At 36.4% G+C, this 19,186-nt stretch overlaps 1 protein-coding gene across 1 annotated transcript in view; it reads right to left on the bottom strand.

Moving 5' to 3' along the window:
• The window catches only part of CDKL3 (cyclin dependent kinase like 3), a 31,643-nt gene extending 16,046 nt beyond the window's left edge, over positions 1–15,597 (bottom strand). The window contains exons 1-5 of the mRNA XM_084886635.1: positions 15,401–15,597; positions 11,014–11,208; positions 8,220–8,398; positions 2,778–2,890; positions 737–876 (exon numbers count right to left, since the gene is read on the bottom strand). Of these exons, the coding sequence (XP_084742761.1) occupies positions 737–876; positions 2,778–2,890; positions 8,220–8,398; positions 11,014–11,208; positions 15,401–15,565 (792 nt within the window). The 5' untranslated portion in view covers positions 15,566–15,597. The remainder of the gene's footprint in view (positions 1–736; positions 877–2,777; positions 2,891–8,219; positions 8,399–11,013; positions 11,209–15,400) is intronic.
• Positions 15,598–19,186: the final 3,589 nt, after the last annotated feature.

The following is a 19,186-nucleotide window of genomic DNA, read 5'->3' as shown; positions in this document are numbered from 1 at the left end:
AATTAGTGATAGAGCTGGGTTTTAAATGTAGTTTATGTGATTCCAGAGTCCCTTTTTATAAACACTGCATTGTACTTGCTTTGAAATTTAGATAACCACCTTTTTTAAAAAAGAGCTATACTTTAGGAATAAAGTACCTTAGTTGATGCTGGGAAAGAAAATTGGCTGGATAAAAGAAATTAGTAGGAAGTTAATTTTCACATTAAACTCTTTTACCTTTTGAACTTTGCAGTGAGTGTATTGGTATACTTATTACCTACTTTGAAACAAAATTTAAAATTTAAAATAATTTAAAAGTGCTATAAAATTTTTCCCTCCAATTCAAGTTGCATTTTGGCATTGGTGTGTCCTCAAACAATATTACAACTGCAGCTGCCAAAGCCATGTAGATATCTTAGAATACCACTGTACATAGAATAGATCCCTAACTTGGGTATTAAAAGATGGTTATAATTAAAAGATGGTAAGTCCTTAGAATATTTCTAGTATCCATAATTATCATTAAAATTGGGATAAACTAAAAATAATAAACATGATTATCCTAGGTGGCTTTCAGTTCTAATAGTCCAGGAATTTTACTTTCTCTGAGCTAAACACAAAGACAGGAATATAGTAACTTTTAACAGATACAATTACTTTTATGAATCCTTTTCGAATTTCATTGAAGTAATATCCTAAAACTGTATTATAATTTATGCAAATTTCCCAGAAACAAGTCCTTAATCTCATAACATACATGAACTATTTCTGCTAACAATCCATTTAGCTTTGGGTATTTTTTTCTTGCATTCTTGGGGTGTTGAACTTGAGGAAGGACCACCCCTGCAAAAATAGGACTCTTGGAAAAGAAATTCTGCAAGTGAGGTGTCAAATTGCCTAAAAAGAGAAAAATATATAAGAAAACACAGAAATTAGTCTAAATCAAAATAATCAAATTGCTATGTGCTCTTTATTATGTTACTAAAAAGAGATAATAACAATTATGTTATTTTAATTATTTTACTTTTTGTTTTGCTTTGCTTTGTTTTGTTTGTTAATCCTCACCAGAGGACATTTTTTCAACTTATTTTTAGAAAGAGTAAGGAAGGGAAGGGGAGAGAGAGAGAAAGAGGAAGGGGGAGAGAGACAGACAGACAGGCATCATCAATGTGAGAGACACACATTGGTTGCTCCTGCACACACCTCAACCAGGGATTGAACCTGCAACCCAGGCATATCCCTTTGCACACACTGAACCCAAGACCCTTTGGTGCGCAGGCCAATACTCAAACCACTAAGATACAGTGGTTTTTAAGTTGAACAAGGAACTATCTGAATATAGCACAAAAGTTAAAGTTTCCCCAGTAATCTGTTGATAGCACATAGACAGTACAGAAAGTAAAATGACCAGGTTAGTTTTCTTTTAACAAAATAAAATACATAATATGTAATGCTATCAGGAAAGACAAATCCAAACTTTTACATATTTTCATATGAGTATCTAAATGGATTAACTAGCAACTGTTAATCAAAAAAGCCTAACTCAGAAAAGCTAACATATTAAAATTATTTAGATATTGCAAAGAAAAAACAAGGCTATAGAGTAGTAGTAGAACTATAAATAGGAGTGGAGAGAGCTAATTTCTAGTTAGTACCAGTTTGGCTATGCAACTAGTTCTGTGACCTTGGGCAACTCTCCTCCCTCTCTTTGCCTTGGTTTCCTCATCTGTAAAAGACAAAATGGATCCCATCATCTCTAAGGTTGCTTCTAACATTAATCTCATTAATCTCAGTACATTAAAGATGACACAAAAAAGTGTGATGTTTTAAGGCTCTGAACTATATCTTTAATCAATATTTATCCATATTTCATGGTTTTTATAGTTGTTCACAGAACCTTTCTCATGATCTTGTAATTACATGTTTATGTATAGCTTCCCTACCACAAAAAGGGCTCATCCAGCTGTCTCATTCATAAATATATATATATATATATATATATATATATATATATATATATATATACATATATATATGAGATTTTTGAAAATTCATGAGCAAGGATATCCATCAAAATGCTTGTTGTTCAAACAGATAATCAAATAATTCAGCTTTCATTAAATATATTTTTGAATAAGTTATTTAGCTATTTGGTTATCTAGTGTAGTTAAAAAAAGTTTTCTCAGCAAATAATTGACTTTCTATCTCCAAGTGCTTTTAAAAAGCATCTAAATTAAATCTATTATTTAAAAGTCTTAAATATGCAAATCTTTATTTCTTTATTTTAAATTTCAGAGAAAGATAGAAACATGAATGATCAGCTGCCTTTTGCATGCCCCACACTGGGGACTGAACCCACAACCTGGGCATGTACTCTGACCCGGAACCATAACCTCCTGGTTCATTGGATCGATGCTCAACTACTAAACTACGCAGGCATAGCAAGATATGCAAATCTTTATAGAGGCCAAAAATTTTAAACAATATTCTAACAAATTGAAGAAGATTCCTATTGTACTATTTTTCTTAACAACAACATCAACATATGGCTTACCTATTTGCATCCTGGCAAAAAATATTATTTGTAATAACAGAGGAGAATTTTCTACTCTTTTTTTTTTTTTTTTTTTTTTTTTTTTTTTTTTTTAACAGCTCAAGGCATGCATCTGTTGCATCTATCAAAAGAATATGCTTCCCGGTTCTTATAGTGAGAAAACTAAATTTGAAAATCAAGCAAATTTGATCTGGAAGTACTTATTTTAGGCATTTAACAGTACATATAAATAATATCTACCTACCTACTTTTAAAACAATTTTATGAAGTAAATCCAAATCAGAGCTGCTAGGAAGAAAGGGATTTCCAGTGGCCATCTCAATGATCATACAGCCCAAAGCCCAGATATCCACAGGTCTGAAACAGATAAGAACCAACCACTTTTTCATAGAGAAATACATAAGATATCTTTTCTAAAAACAACTTTTAAAATAATGTTAGGGACAAAGAAAAAAGAGTAGATAAGTGATATCATTTTTAAAATTCACTGTAATAGCATATAGCAACTTTAGTATATACATTAAATATTATCACTTTTTACTAATATCACTAAATAGATTATATTTAAACTGCATGAGAAGTTATGTAGCAGTCCAGATAAAAAGTAACTAATTCTAAAATTGTTTAAAATGCTTATACATAACATTATGATAAACTAGAGGCCTGGTGCATGAATTTGTACATGGGTGGGGTCCAGCTGGCCTCCCCAAGGGAGGCCCATCAGGCCAGGCCAGCAGGGGGGAGGGGCCACAGGCAGTTGCTGGCTGGTCCCACCCCTGATTAAGGTATTGGGAGGCTATTGGGGGGGGGCTGGCAGGGGTGGGCCAATCTGGGTCCAGATCAGGCTGGTTGGCTGCCACAGTGTACTATAGCTACCAGTCAATCTGGTTATTCTGGTTGTTCTGCTATTCCAGTCACTGGGCTTTTATATACTAGTATATAAATGGTTATGAATTAGAATTAGATAATAAAATCATCTTGTATTTAAAAAGTAAAAACTAGCCGAAACCGGTTTGGCTCAGTGGTAGAGCGTTGGTCTGCGGACTGAAAGGTCCCGGGTTCGATTCCGGTCAAGGGCATGTACCTGGGTTGCGGGCACATCCCCAGTAGGGAGTGTGCAAGAGGCAGCTGATTGATGATTCTCTCTCATCGATGTTTCTAACTCTCTATTCCTCTCTCTTCCTCTCTGTAAAAAAATCAATAAAATATATTTAAAAAAAATAAAAATAAAAAAACTAAAAACTAAAAATCTTGTCACATTCAGAAAGAGATATAAATAAACACTACAATGAGCTCTATTTTTTTACTGATACAACTGATTAAAAATTATAAGATTGATAACTGTTGGTGAGGCTATGGAAAATAAACACTCCCATGTACTGTTCTAGGAATATAAACACACAATTTCTTGGAGGGAAAATTGGGAAAAGCTACCAAGATAAAAACGTATATACATTTGACCAAATTACTTTATTCCTAGAAATTTATTTTTAAAATTTACTCGTGAGCCTGATAGCAAGGCAAATATCTTTATTTCTGCAGTTATCTGGCTCATGAGTATCCTTTGAATTCTGCCAGGACCCCTGGTTTGGGTCTTGTCTTATTTCTAACAGGGTTAACAAATGTAAAGGGGAAATTATGTTTTTTTTAAAAACTGTAATAACTTACCCACATTTTATATCCTATTACTGATGAGTCAAAAAAACACACACAACTAAACTTCAAATAGAACATATGAGGGGTGGATAAGGCACCAGACACTGTCTATTTTACTTCCCTCCACTGCCAGTTGCAAGACTCAATAGCGTAAGAAGAAAAGGAGATGGAACTTAACTCAGTTCCTCAGGAAATCCACTTCCTGGTACTGCATGGCAAGCTATAAAGGAAAAAGAACAACGCTAGGGAATGGACAAGTTGAGATTATTTAAAATGACGAGTTTAAAAATGTGATTGAGTTCAATCTCTTTACAGGACAAACAACTGTTCCCTGTCGAAGTACTTTCTATGGAATCATCTCTCAGTCCTCTGGCCTGCATTTCTGCCATGACTCCCCTGGCTCAAAATGTAAGTCCCATCTGCATTTGACTGCATAGAACTTACTTTTTTTGTTCTTTATCCATAAAGAAGATTTATTATTTCTCATGCATTGGAAAAAATAGAAATTTTCAATAAAAATTTTACTGAATGGATTTGCAAATTTTATTTTAGCAATCTACCTATAAATATACATTCTGTAGGTTAGCTATTGGGAATAAAGCGGTGGCTAAAAAATAATTTACTTGCACATGTACACAAAGATAAATGATAAAATTTCACAGCAACACTGTTTGTGGTAGAAAATATTGGAAACTACCTAAATGTCCATCCATACAGAAATGGATATATAAAATTTTGTACAACCACACAATGAAATATTATTCAGCTATTAAAAAGGATGATATAGGTCTAAATGTGTGCTAATATAAAATGATCTCTTAGATAAACTCTCAAGTGAAAAAAACAAGTTCATTAAAGAAATCAAAGAAGTTATAAATAAATGGAGAGATATTCCATGTTTCCCAACTGGCTCTATAGATTCGATGCAACCCCAATCAAAATCCAATGTGTATATCAATAAATTGATTATAAAATTTATATGGAAAGGCAATAGACCTAGAATAGCCAACACAATGTTGAAGAATAACAAAGTCAGAAGAGAGACAAGATCTCATTTTGAAACTTACTGTAAAGTTACAGTAATCAAGACTTAAAGAAATTAAGTCTGATACATGCTATGACACACAGGAACCTTGAAAACATTATGCTAAGTGAAAAAAAAGTCTTAAAGGACCAGGTATTGCATAATTCCATTTATATTAAATGTCTAGACCAAGCAAGTTCATAGAGAATGAAAGTAGATTGCTAGGGCCTAGAACAGTTGGGAGGAAATGGGGAGTGACTGCTAATGGGTACAAGGTTTCTTTTTGAGGTGATGAAAATGTTCTAAAATTGATTGTGGTGATAGTTGCACAAGTCTGTAAATATACTAAAATCACTGAATTGTACACTTTAAATGAGTAAATTTTATGATATGCAAATCATATCTCAAAAAAAGTGACATAAAAAAAGACTAGATTCCCCTGGCTGGGTAGCTGAGTTGGTTAGAGCATCATCCTGATAGGTCAATGTTGCAGGTTCAATCCCCAATGAAAGCACATACAAGAAGCAACCAATGAATGCATAAATAAGTAGAACAACAAACCAATGTTTCTCTCACTCTATTTAAACAAACAAACAAACAAACAAACAAACAAACATTTGTTTCTGGGATAAATCCCACTGGACCAGTGGCTCAGTTGATTGGAGCGTTGTCCTATACACCAAAAGGTTGCTGGTTCAATTCCCAGTCAGGGCACATATGTAGGTTGCGGGTTCCATCCCTGTTCACAGCACTTATGGGAGGCAACCAATCGATGTTTTCTCTCACATCAATGTTTCTCTCTCTCTCTCTCTCTTTCCCTTCTTCTCTCTCTAAATTAATAAAAACATGTCCTCAGTTAAGGATTAAAAAAAGACTACATTAAACTAAGTAATATACTTTTGGGTAATAAAAGTATAAAGTACAAAGACATGTAAAGTAACTAATTAAAATAAAAGTCAATATCATGGTTACTTTGGGGGGAAGGGAAAATGTTATAATTGGAATAGGGCCCAGGGAGGGTCTTCTGAGGTGGCCAACAAAATTTTATTCTTTGATCTAGTGGTAGAGCTATACATTTGTTGTGTGAAGTTTTCTGATATCTGTATTTTGTTTTACAATAAAAAGATTTTAAAAAACTCTCATGAACAAATTTATTTTAAATACAATGTGAATGAAGCCTCACAGAATCCAAACTTGCCATGTACACGGAAGCAATGCTGGCTCTGTGAAGTACAGAGATTATTCTTATCTGCAAGAAACTTATTTTAAAGAATAATAATTAGAGTAGAACGAGGTCACATTAAATATTAACTGGCACAAAACTTACAATGTACATGAAGGTTTAGAAAGGGATATGATTTGGGGTCAAGGAATAAGGAATGGGGATGTATCAGAAAAGGAATTTAAGCTACATCATGAAGAGAGAATAAAACTGGGACATAGATTTGATGGAAGCTACATTCATTGAGAATTTACTATATTTTAATGTTTTATTCATTAAGTCATTTAAACCTCAGAACAATTCCATGAAGCTGATCCTGTTACTATTTGCAATATACAGATAAAGTAATTGAAGCAGAGAGATAGTTTGAGTAAGGCATCAGTGATAAGTACAGTAGAAAAGGTACTTTGGAGTGACTTCAGGTAAATTAGTTTACCTTTCTGTGCTTCAGTGTCCTCTTATATAAAGCTAAAGGCCTGGTGCACGAAATTCGCCCACTGTGGGGGAGGTTCCCCAGCCTGGCCTGTGCCCTCTCACAGTGTGGGAGCCCCGTAATTGATCGCTCCAAAGTGGTAGGCCCTACCCACCTATCAGGGGCTTCTCGATGGACTTCTCTAGAGAGGTAGGCCATAGCTGGGGATCCCGCCTCCTCTGCATGACACACGCAACATCAAATCTCCATCCACCTGTGTGTACCTGCTATGCACACAGACTCCTGGTGATGAATCATGACATCACCGTGTGATGGCATGAGGGCATGATGACCATTGCATATTAGCTTTTTATTATATAGGATGTGGAGGACAATAGTAGCACCTTCATCATAGAATTATGAAAATTAAATGATTTAATGCATATAAAGCATTTAGAACAGTTTCTAGCAAAAAGTAAGTACTCGTTAATATTAGGTATTATTTCCCTGGCTAGTGTGGCTCAGTTGGTTGTAGCATCATCCTATATACCAAAAGGTAACAGATTCGATTCCCAGTGAGAGCACATACCCAAGTTGTGGATTTGATACCCATTTGAGGCATGTACAAGAGGCAAGCCACCAATGTTTTTCTCTCTCTCCTCTCCTTTCCCTTCTCTCTTTCTCAGATCAATAAAAACATATCCTCAGGTGAGGATTTAAGTAAATATAATAGATATTACTATAAAAACAGAATAGAATAATGGTTTCTAGGAAAAGCATGCAAGAATATCCCTCTTCATTCATTGTATTAGTTGTACAACTTGGTCCCTTTATGTACTTTGAGATTCGTTATTTGTATATTAGATTGCTGTTTCATGTACTGCTTCTACTATTTCACAATAAATTGAGACCAGGCTACCTTTTGAGGCATCCAGAACAATATAATTTTAAAAAGTATTATTTGTCAATCTTTGCAAAGGGAGTGCCATATTCCAGAAAATAGGACACTTGTCAGGTCCTATAGTAACACTGGCAGAGTGAGGTAAATAATTTTAAAACCTTTGTATACTGTGGAGGCTAAACATAAGCAGATAAGACAACTCTGCCAAGGATATAGTCTGAGGGATATTCTGCATAGGTCTTCTGGGGTTTGGGCTACTTAGCTCCAGAGGGCAAGCATGGTAACATCAATAGCCAGCATGGCAGGTGCCTATAGACCTCTCTGTTCTATGTAGAGGTATCCCTTTCTTAAATCCAACTCAGATGCAGAAGGCTGAGCGTGTCAGTAGTAGGGGTGACAAATTCACCACAGTTAAAAAAAAAAAAAGAAGGTGAATGGGAAAGGCCAGGCAAGATACTAAAATATACTTACTTTCCATAAGAGGTATCTTTTAATACTAATTCTGGAGCTCTATACCAGCGGGTGGCTACATAGTCAGTATAAATATCCCCAGGACCTGCTAGCGTTCGTGCAAATCCGAAATCACAGAGTTTAATAATTCCTGTCTGGGATACTAAAATATTCTCAGGTTTTATATCTCGATGAATGATCTAAAAAACAAACAGAAGATGCAATACATTAAAATGGGATTTCATTATCTAGAGAAGCTCTCAAAAATTATACAGAGAAAATCTAGCTAATTAAGGCAGTAAAGGTATTTTCTTACCCCATGCAAAGGATTAACCACACAATGCAAAAGCTGAAGTTATACATTTTCGATTCTTGCCTCACACATTATCTCAAAATGACAGGGAGCAAAACAAAAACAAAAACAAACAAACAAAAAAACCATACAAGTATAATACTAAAAAGGTAAATCACATTCCTAAAAAGAAAAGTAATCAAAAGAACTTGAAAGAAGTTTAACTTTCCTTTAACCCCATGTCACATTCCAAGTACTACCATTTCTCTCATTTTCTTCACAATAAATCTCTTGCTGACATCATCTCTACTCATTCTTCACTTTATGATCATTTACTACTCAAAGTAATGAAATCTGTCTTCTGCTGAAATGTTTCATTAAACTGCCTGAGCCAGCATCAAACTTAATTGTTGCTAGTCCAACCAACACTCCTCAATACATTATCTTACTTTATATCTTAGTGTAAAAATGTTGGCAACCATACCTTCATTCTTGATTTCTAGGACCTAAATTCTTCCAGGCTCCTTCTATCTCTGTTACAATTCTCTCTCTATTTGTCCCTTAGATGCAGGTTCTGATCTTCGGTTTTCTCTTCTCATACATCATGCTTCCTGGGAAATCTCATTTACTTTTTTTTGGGGGGGGGCACTTTCTTCACTTGGTTATGGGGACACCATACTCTCTTGGGCTTCTTCCCAACTACTGGCTTTTCCATCTCCACCTCATCTACTTTTATAACTTTATTAACTATCCATATACTGATGATTTCCAACTTTCTATGTCTAATTTTTATTTCTAGATATCTCTCCTGGTTTCCATAAGGAGTGGAATTCCATAAGAAGTCCCACTCAACAAATCCAAAACTAAATGCACCATTGCCCCCAAAGCTATTTGTTCTCAATACTGCTTTTGCTTAGTGAAGGGAACTAACTTCACTAAGCAAATGGGTCAAGCCAGAAACCATTTTTCTTCCTCAGTTCCCATATACTCTTAACCTACCTAAATCTCTCTCTCTAATTCAAGTCCCCTCAGCTCTCTCACTGAAAATTACACTAGTAACTAGTCTCCCTGCATTCATTCTGATTCCCTATCCACAATGAAGTCACAGTATTACTTTAAAATCATGTGTGATAGTCACTTCTCTGTTTAACATCTTTTAAGGATGTCCCACCCCACATGACAAATTTGTAACTCCTTAAAATGGCTTATAAAGCCTTGTAGGGTTTGAACCCTACCCACCTTCTCAACTTTCTACAACCTCTTTTTAATTTTTTATTATTATTATTTAAGAGAGGAAGGGAGAGGAAGAGATAAAAATATCAATGATTGGGGATCGAGCCCGCAACCTGTGAATATGCCCTTGACCAGAATCAAACCTGAGACCCTTCAAGTCTGCAGGCCAATGCTCTATCAACTGAGCCAAACTGGCTAGGGCTACAACTTCTTTCCCTAGAATATTAGTTTCCCAGTTTTTCAGGATTTGTGTAATCTATGCATTTGTGATGTTTATATTAGATGTTCCTTCCATTTGTTCTCACATCATTCTGCACTTACCCATTACAATATTTGTCAGACTATATTATTAATTGCCTATTTATTTATAACTCCCACCAGACTTGTAAGCTCCATGAGGGCAAGATATATGTCTTGTTTAAGCTATATTACCATGCCCAGTACATTGTTTAAAACAAATAAGGCATTTTAAAACTTTATCAAATCAATGAAGTGTGTTCTCATCACTGGAAAAGTATCATAGCACAAGTGGAGACATCTCAGTGACAGAAATCTGGGATTTTTCTTTGTTTATATAACTTAATTGCTATGTCTTTGGTGTTGGCTCTTCTGCCTTCGTCTTCCTCCACAAATGGCCAAAAAAATTAACCTAGGGTAATATGTTAGGGCCATCTTAAAGGTACCATCTATACAACTACATTGATCTATTTTTACTTCCACAACTCCTCAGGATGAATTTCAAGCTTCTGGCAAACCTCTTGCCTGGGTACTTGTGCAATCTTAGCTCCCTTTTCCTATCTTTGTAAGTGCACTTATTGCCACTCTCTGATGTCCCCTGCCCAGACTTTCCTCTATTATAGTGGTTTTTCATCTGAATATATTTTCTTTTTCAGTTACAGTTCAAAACTGTACTTACATTAGTTTCAGCTCTTCTTCGAAGTCTTCTACTCTCAGTCTAGCCCATACTGTTTTTTCCCTTTTTCAAAAAACATTTTAAAGTCTACAAGGCAGTATAGGACTACAGATAACATGACTATTCCTGACTCTGATACAGTGCTAAACACTTTATACCTACTACCTAATTTGATCTTTACAAAAAAACCTGTGAGGTACTATAGTATCATTTCACAGATAAAGAAAATGAAGCTCAGTGAAGTTCATTGGTTGATCTCTATCTACCCACACTCCCCTGCCTTCCCTCTGAGGTTCAACAGTCAAAACAGAACAATATTTAAAGGGCACTTATCATTCATATACATTTTATAGTTTGGCTTATTCTGCAGCACTTACGTTATTATTGTGAAGATATTCAATTGCTCGAATGATTTGGAAGAGGTATTTTCTAAGTCGTTTACTCTCTAGTCCATGACAATAATGTTGTAACTCATCTAATATAGTGTGATCAATAAATTCAAATACCAAATGAATTTTCTTTTTCTGTCTAATAACTTCAATCAGATTGACCAGGTTTTCATGATGAAATTGCTATTGACAAAGAAACATATTTTAATAAATTATTTCATGCACAATAATTTATACATATAACAACGATATCATTTTTAAATGAAGCAGAAATATTCTCAGCTTCTTTTCTCCATGCATTTCAACAGAAAATTCCCAAATGATTTGCTTATATTCCAATTTTAAGAAAATGTTAATCTATTTCATAATATTTATAGAACAAAGGGAAATGTATAGCTTTACTTCAAAGTAACATTTGCTTGATTTTTTAATAAAATAATTTAATGTATTATAATGCAACTTGGTATGCTGCTAAGAGATATCTTCTATCTTTTAACTTGATTTGTGGTTAAATTTAACATCTGAAATTTAAAAGGTCCCTATATTTTCAAATGAGCATTGTGTTCAATGCTACTGAGTATGTGATCTGAATGTGTATAAATTATTCTTTGAGTTTGATCCTAAACTCTTGAGAGTAAAATCTAAGTTCCAGGAGGGACATTATAAACTAATCACACTGTAACAAAAGAGTATCAGAATATCTAGAAACTGTCAGATATGTGAAATACCTATTTATAGCCATAAGGATGTTACATAAATATACCATTATTTGTGTGTACATTTTTGTTCTAGCCCATTAAGCATTATGCTATTCTATTTGAATAAAATAATAGTCTATTATTTTATTAAGCAATAAGACATCTTTTCAGACTGGTATAATAATTTTAAAATATAAAAAATGGTATGCATGAGCTTAAAAAAGGAATGACATTTTAATATTTTATGCTGCTTATTCTATTTTGTAACACATTGATTTAATTACAATAAACTCTGAGATATTTAACTTTTTCAAATGACCAAAAATATTTATTTGGCTAAAAACTATGGGGTATATTTTCAATGTTAGATTAATTAGAAAAATATACTTTATAAAAATTATTTGCCTTTGTTCTGAGGGGATATTAGCAATTTCTCTGCTTACATGTATTAATATGTAAACCAGACCTTAAAATGTGACTAATAGAAAAACCTGTCAAAATACAAAGTCAGATGCCTTTCCTACTTTTGCTCCCAATTTTCCTTGTGAGCAAGATGCCAGAGTGCTACTGCAACAGCATGCTGGCAGTAGCAAAAAGAAATGACTGCTTTTGGACATTAATCTTTCAACTAAGGAAAATTATGGGTTTTCTATCCAGTCTTTATTTTAAAGGCAAAAGCAGCGAAGGGTTAATGGAAATTAATAATCATTAGGGAAGATCCCCAGGGATGAGGAATCAGGTACACTCTCAAATAAATCATGAAACCCCTAGAAATGAGCCCTTACCCCTTTTCAAGCTGTTTATTTTCCTTCATTACTAGACAACTTTTATACAGATATTTTCACTAATTACTGTCATTTATTTAGTGAAATTCTAAAAGATAAAAATTTAGTTCAAATTAAGTCATTATGACTATCTTTTTAAACTAGGAATTGTTATCTAATCCAAGAAATATCTCTTGTAGAATTAGGTTAAATTAAAAATTCTATAAGAAATAAACCAATACAAATAGTTAAGCTGTTTCAAAATAGTTTGCATAATATTTGTAATAGCTATAACATTCAAATTCATCCCTATGCTCTTGCCATGACATTATTGACTTTTAAAAATTACTAAGTAGAAAAAACAATCAGCTTAAATGCAATAGAAAGAGTGAAAGGTATTACCTGGGAAAAGGTCTTCTTCTAACCAGATTACTCACTTACAGTGCATAATAGTTGCCTTACAGTATTATTATGTTTTGGGTCATCAGAATAAGGACTGGTATCTTACACAAAATTATAACATCTTTACTGACTTTAACTTTCCTTTTCATTGTCAAGAAATAGAACAGTTCCAACAATACACAGACACCTACTATATTTCTTCTATTTTTAATTGATCCACCATACCTAATATACACTTACAAAGAAATAGAATAATATTACTTTTGTGTCAGATAAAATGAGTAAACAGAGTATCTGTTTTCTTCATTAAACAAAACATTTAGACTACGTTGTCAAAGTCATAAACCTTAAAGCATCTAGATAAATTCTAATTTATAAAATACATATAAACTTAAATCACTAGTTTTGTATTCAAGCACCGAGGGGTCTTAATGCTCCTTTCTTTACACTCAGGAGTACTTTCCCCTAGGCTCACCTGTCATCCTATCTTCTGCCCTGATCTCTCCTGATATTGTTCCCCATCTCTAAGAGCCCACTGGCCAACTTTACTTAAATGTACTCCTGTCACTTTAAATACAACATTTCTTTCTGTTTTGTGTTGATCCTCACCTGAGGATATTTTCCCCATTGATTTTTAAGAGAGAGTGGAAGGGAGGGGGAGAAACAGAGAAAGAGAAACATCAATATGAGAGACACACATAGATTGGTTGCCTTCCGAAAGTGCCCTGAATGGATCAAACCTGCAACCAAGGAATGTGCCCTTGACTGGAAAAGAACCCGGGGCCCTTAAGTCTGCAGGTTGCTGCTCTCTCCACTGAGCCAAACTGGCTAGGACAAATTCAACAAATTTCTAAAACTGAACTAGCTCCCAAACTATGTTTCTTGGGGTGTTTCAAACTTCTATGGCAGTACTCACTGAACCTCAAAGAAATCTTTGTGTTTTCTTTTGCAGTATATCATGTTTTAACTTTATTTTCCAACCAAATTGCCATAATCCTGTAGGGTTCTTCATGAGATCTACCAGTATTCCTGAATTAAATTCACATAACAGGCCTCCCTATTGTTACTCTCGGAGTCCTCCAATCTTTTCTAAAAAAATAGTGCCACATTTGTATTTATAGTTTCTTTACTCTAAATTCAAAACCTTTGTCCTCTCACAAATTCAAATTTTAACTCCTTAGCCCAAAAGACAAGACTTAAAAACTGCCCCGGCTGATTTGGCTGTGAATAGAGTGTGCCAACTTCGATTCTGTTCAAGGGTACATGCCCGGGGCAAGCAGGAGGCTGCCGATCAATGATTCTCTCTCATCGATGTTTTATCTCTCCCTTTCCCTTCCTCTCTGAAATCAATAAAAATAGATATATTTTTTAAATACTTAAAAACCTACATCCAACTTACCTCTCTAAGTCTACCTCTATTTCGGTACAGAAAATTCTACAGGGCTAATGCCTTTGCTCTTTGTCCATTCCACTCTGCTCCTTTTTTTTAAAGCTCACCTGAGGATATTTTTTCCATTGATCTTTAGAGAGAGTGGAAGGGAGAGGGAAAGAGAAACACCAATGTAAGAGAGACACATTGATTGGTTGCCTCCCGCATGCCCCCAACCAAGGTCAGGAGGCTACAACCGAGGTACATGCCCTGACCAGAATCAAACCTGGAACCCTTCAGTCTTCAGGCTGAGGCTCCATCCACTGAGCCAAACTGGCTCGTGTTCCACTCTGCTCTTTATCCTTGTCCTGCTTTAGCCTCTCTGAGCGTATGCTGTTCCACTAACCTACGGTATTATACAACAGTTTCTCCCTCTTACATAAATCCTATGCATCATTTAAAGCTAAAGTCATGTCCCAATTTCTTCCAAGAAACCATCACTGCCCTACAGGACTTGGTGTTAATCACTTGGCACTTCTTATGAGCCACTTTTTATTCAGTATTATATGTCCTCCTGTCTCTCTGATTAAATAATAAAAGGCCTGAAGAGCAGGTACTGTCTTTACCTCATTATAGTCTTAGCATATGGCACAATGTCTTGCACAAAGTACACATTTTTATGAATAATATATCTGGATATTTCAGAATAATTATTTCACAATATTTGGTATAACTTTAGTTATAGTATACATAAGATCTTGTATCACTATAAAATGACCAAATGTGGACAATTAGGTAGGGCAGTGGTCGGCAGATGCATTAGTCAACAGAGCCAAATATCAACAAGTACAATGGTTGAAATTTCTTTTGAGAGCCAATTTTTTTAAACTTAAACTTCTTCTAACACCACTTCTTCAAAATAGACTCGCCCAAGCCGTGGTATTTTGTGGAAGAGCCACACTCAAGGGGCCAAAGAGCCACATGTGGCTCGCGAGCCGCAGTTTGCCGACTACGGATAGGGTATCACATTTGTTTTTCTATCACCTGTCCTAATACATGTGTTAACCGATATATTCTTTAGTTTTTTTTCCATAACTATTTCTCTCTCAATTTAAAGAGCAATTAAGGCAAAAGAAGCAAACCTTTAGAAACTTTATTTCTCTCGATGCAATTTTGTTGACAGATTTTTCTGGTGTCTCATAAAATATCTTAATGGCCACTATCTGCCCGGTATCCTTATGTTTACACTTCATGACTGTTCCATAACTTCCTTCTCCCACTTTTCCAAGAGTTTCATACTTATCCATTCTTAAGCCCTGCTTCTTCACAGAAATAAAGAAAATGTTAAACATTTTAATAATATTTATTGAAGTTGGATAATGCAGTTCCATAATAAACCCATACTTTAAAATACAGAAACATAGAAGAAAAAAAAAAGGAATCTTTTCCACAGACACCGTTTGTCTTTGGAAACTGCCAGCCCGACAGTCAGGTGTACTTGTGGGGCTCCAGCCCTCAGGAGCCTCCTGCTGCCTCGGTCATTCCCGTCAACACTAAGTATTAGGATTCCTTCACTGCACGTCACAATCCCCGGGGGCGGAGGGTTACCCTCACACTTCCGGTCACGCCCGTCAAATAGGAGGTACCGCAATACTGCAGTGGCCCGCAGGCCAGTCCCCGGAACTCAAGAAAACATCGACCCTGCCCACTCCACAAAGCAGATATCTTAGGGTACCGGATCGGTGTCGCACCCCACGCCCGGCAGACGGCCTCGTCCGGGCAGCCGCCACCGCCTCAGCCCATTCTGTAGCCCCGAAGGTCCAGCCCCGCGTAGTCCCACTAGCTCCCCACCACCCGCTCCCATGGCAACGGGGCCGCCGGCCTCGCGCTCGGAGCCTAGTGCGCAAGACCGGAACCCAGGCCGGGCTGGCCTGACCCGGAAGAGGAATGAGAGGTACCGGAAAAGACAAGTTCCATGTGTGCCTGAGTGGAAGCTCGTTTAGGGCTGGAAGTGGGGATCAAATTGGGTTCTCCTCACAAAGTTGGTGTAGGGTGGAGATCGGGGGGTGGAGGGGCGTGCATCAGCAATTTTGACGGAGGCGTGAATGACGGCAAATACCCTGGAAGAGAGGAACCGCGGCGGAGGCTGGTCCAACCGGCCTCCCATGTGTCCTCGGGCTAGAGAACACCTGCGCTTCTGCTGGGTCCTAAAAGGATGGCTGGTGTCATTTAGTAGAGACTTTTTGAAAAAGGAGACTTCCAAGCAAGTCTAGTGTAATTGTAGTTTTCTAAGTTACCTAGTTATGTAAATAGTCCATAGACTAATTTGGGTTCAGTTGTCCACATTTCATCCTTAAAATGGAAAGGAGATGCTCTTACATCAAGAACATTTCTGCAATTCGCTTAAAAAATTATTTTTTTCAAGCTCATAGTTATCCTTTTTAAGAAAACTGTCAAAACTGTAAAACTTTCTTTTTGGGATAGGAAATATTTCAACAGGTTCTAGCACACGTGGATTAACATACTAGTAACTAGGGTATAGGGGAGGAAAGCTGTTACCTAATTGCTTAATACTAGAATGAGGTCCTGCTGGCCTTCCAGCCTCCAATGGAAAACAAGGATATCACTGGGACTAGTGCCCACTTTCTTAGGGATTTCACTTATTTTTGTAAAAATAAATTTAAATGTTAAAGGGCCAAATCTCACTGTTTCCCTAAATGAGTAAATACTATTATCCAATAAATTCTAGTTCAGTTGGTTCCACCCACAATGCATATTAAAATTATATCTGGTGAGCTTTTAAAAAGACCCCACCCGAGACCCTAATTTAGATGAGAAAGGATAAAGGAATTGCTATTTTTAAAGCTTCTGAAACGTTTCAATGCTGCTTAAATTTATATTGGGAGAAGAGTGTGAGGGGAGGGAGAGGTGGTCATGGTTATCTTTTTCTTTTAATATATTATTGATTTCAGAGAGGAAGAAAAAGGGAGAGAGAAATATCAATGATGAGAATCATTGATCAGCTGCCTCCTGCATGTCCCCCACTGGAGATTGAGACTGCAACCTGTGCCCTGACTGGGAATTGAGCAGTGACTTCCTGGTTCATAGGTCGACATCCAACCACTGAGCCATGCTGATCAGGTCATGGTTTTGAAACTGAACCACCAATGGTTTTGGGCTGGGACCAATGGATGCCGGCTGCCTATCACTACTTGATCCAATTAAGCAGAGACTGGGTTGAATCATATGAGTGTTTATTCTAATACTGTCACAGTATGGTAAGGTGACCAGATGTCCCGCTTTTGGCAGGACAGTTCCGATTTTTAACAATTTGTCCCGCGGTGTTTTAAGAAGGTCCCGAATTTTTATGAGTTTATTTGAGCCAAACCGACAATTGCCAGGAAACAAAATCTCTCATCAGATTGAGAAAATGTTCCTGAAAAATGGCACTTTTACCATTTATTTTATTCATCAGAATCAAAGGAGAAAATGTAAAGGGGTTATATGAAATCCATTGGTGATGAGGGAGATGGTAGAACTCAGAAAGAGGAAATCTCCGAGATTGGATAAAAAGTATATCAGAGACTCAAATACTTCTTTTACATTGGTGGGTTCAGGATAATGGCACACTTACAGTACATAATCATGGTATGTGGAGAAAAGATAACAATGAGGGGTTCAGTGGTCTCAAGTTCTGGTGCGAGATTATGCCCCAGGGGTCTGGAAAAAGGGGATTACTCTGACATAAAGGTATGTTATCATAGATGCAAAAAGACAATAGGCCTAGGACATGACTACCTTCCATGGCTCCCTTTTAGGAAGTTTTCATTTCAGACCCTTCTCTATGGCTACTTCAGATCTCTGAGATTGTAAAACTTGACATGCAGGCCTCCCCTAAATTTGCTGGTTTTAGTATGTGGCTCCTTTTTTGTCCAGGAGATACCAGGGAAGTGGAGAAAGTTAACCCTCTCTGATTCCATTGAACTATGGGCAGTTTGGGGCAATGCTAAGTTTGGGGCATCCTACCCTCTCATTCTGGTTTGGGCTGAAGAATTACTTTAATATATAGGAAAAGGTTCAGGGTGCTCTACCAGAGTCAATAACTTTGAGCTGCTCTCCTACCCTCTCCCAGCCCTGCCTGAAGCTGTAGGGAGCATTTCTGGTACATCTGCATCTAAAAAGCTAGAGTGGAAGACCTGAAATGAGTTTTCCAGGCTAGATATAAAATCCCCATTCATGCCTCCATGATCCGTTCCCCAGATCTGAATCTACACCGTTCTTTTACCTTTGCCCATAATTTCCAACCCTGGAAACCCCACTTTGTATGGGTCTCAGCATTCAATACTTCAATAAAAAAAATAAAAATAAAAAAATCGTGGTCCCATCATTTTATGTACTAGATTTGACAAGCTTTTGAACCAACCAAAGGAGAATTTAATTCCAAATTATTTTTTTAGCCTTGTTTCAAAGAGACTTCGGCAAAACATGCTTTGCTTCTCCAGGGGGTTCAAATAATAAAACTTCCAGTTCGTGCCACTTGTTACCCTGATTTGCTGTGATTCTCTGCTTTATTCTGAATTGAATACAGGCTACCTTTGGTAGTTTTCCAAGGGTCTTCAGGTTGCAAGAATTTGACTGACAAATGTTGGAAGATAGTTTTGTATTGAGTCTCCTGTTCTGATAGTTTTAGTGCAGAGCCTTTAAAACGAGGATCGACGGAAAACCAAACAATCTTTGATTACTCTAAAAGCCATTGCTAATTGAATTGGAAGCCATTGCTAACCTCTTCCACTCCCATTGCCCTCCCTGTTCACGGGACCAAATGCCTGGAAAACGAATAAAGATGTATGCTGCCCATCCGTTCGGTTTAACCACCTGCTTCAAATACCTGGCCGAGACTCAGCTCCGGCGCAGCTCCCACTTTACCA

This window comes from Pipistrellus hanaki, assembly GCF_964339955.1.
Source record: "Pipistrellus hanaki genome assembly, chromosome: 5".
In the NCBI taxonomy this organism is placed as follows: domain Eukaryota; kingdom Metazoa; phylum Chordata; class Mammalia; order Chiroptera; family Vespertilionidae; genus Pipistrellus; species Pipistrellus hanaki.
This window is presented reverse-complemented; position numbering and strand designations above follow the sequence as displayed.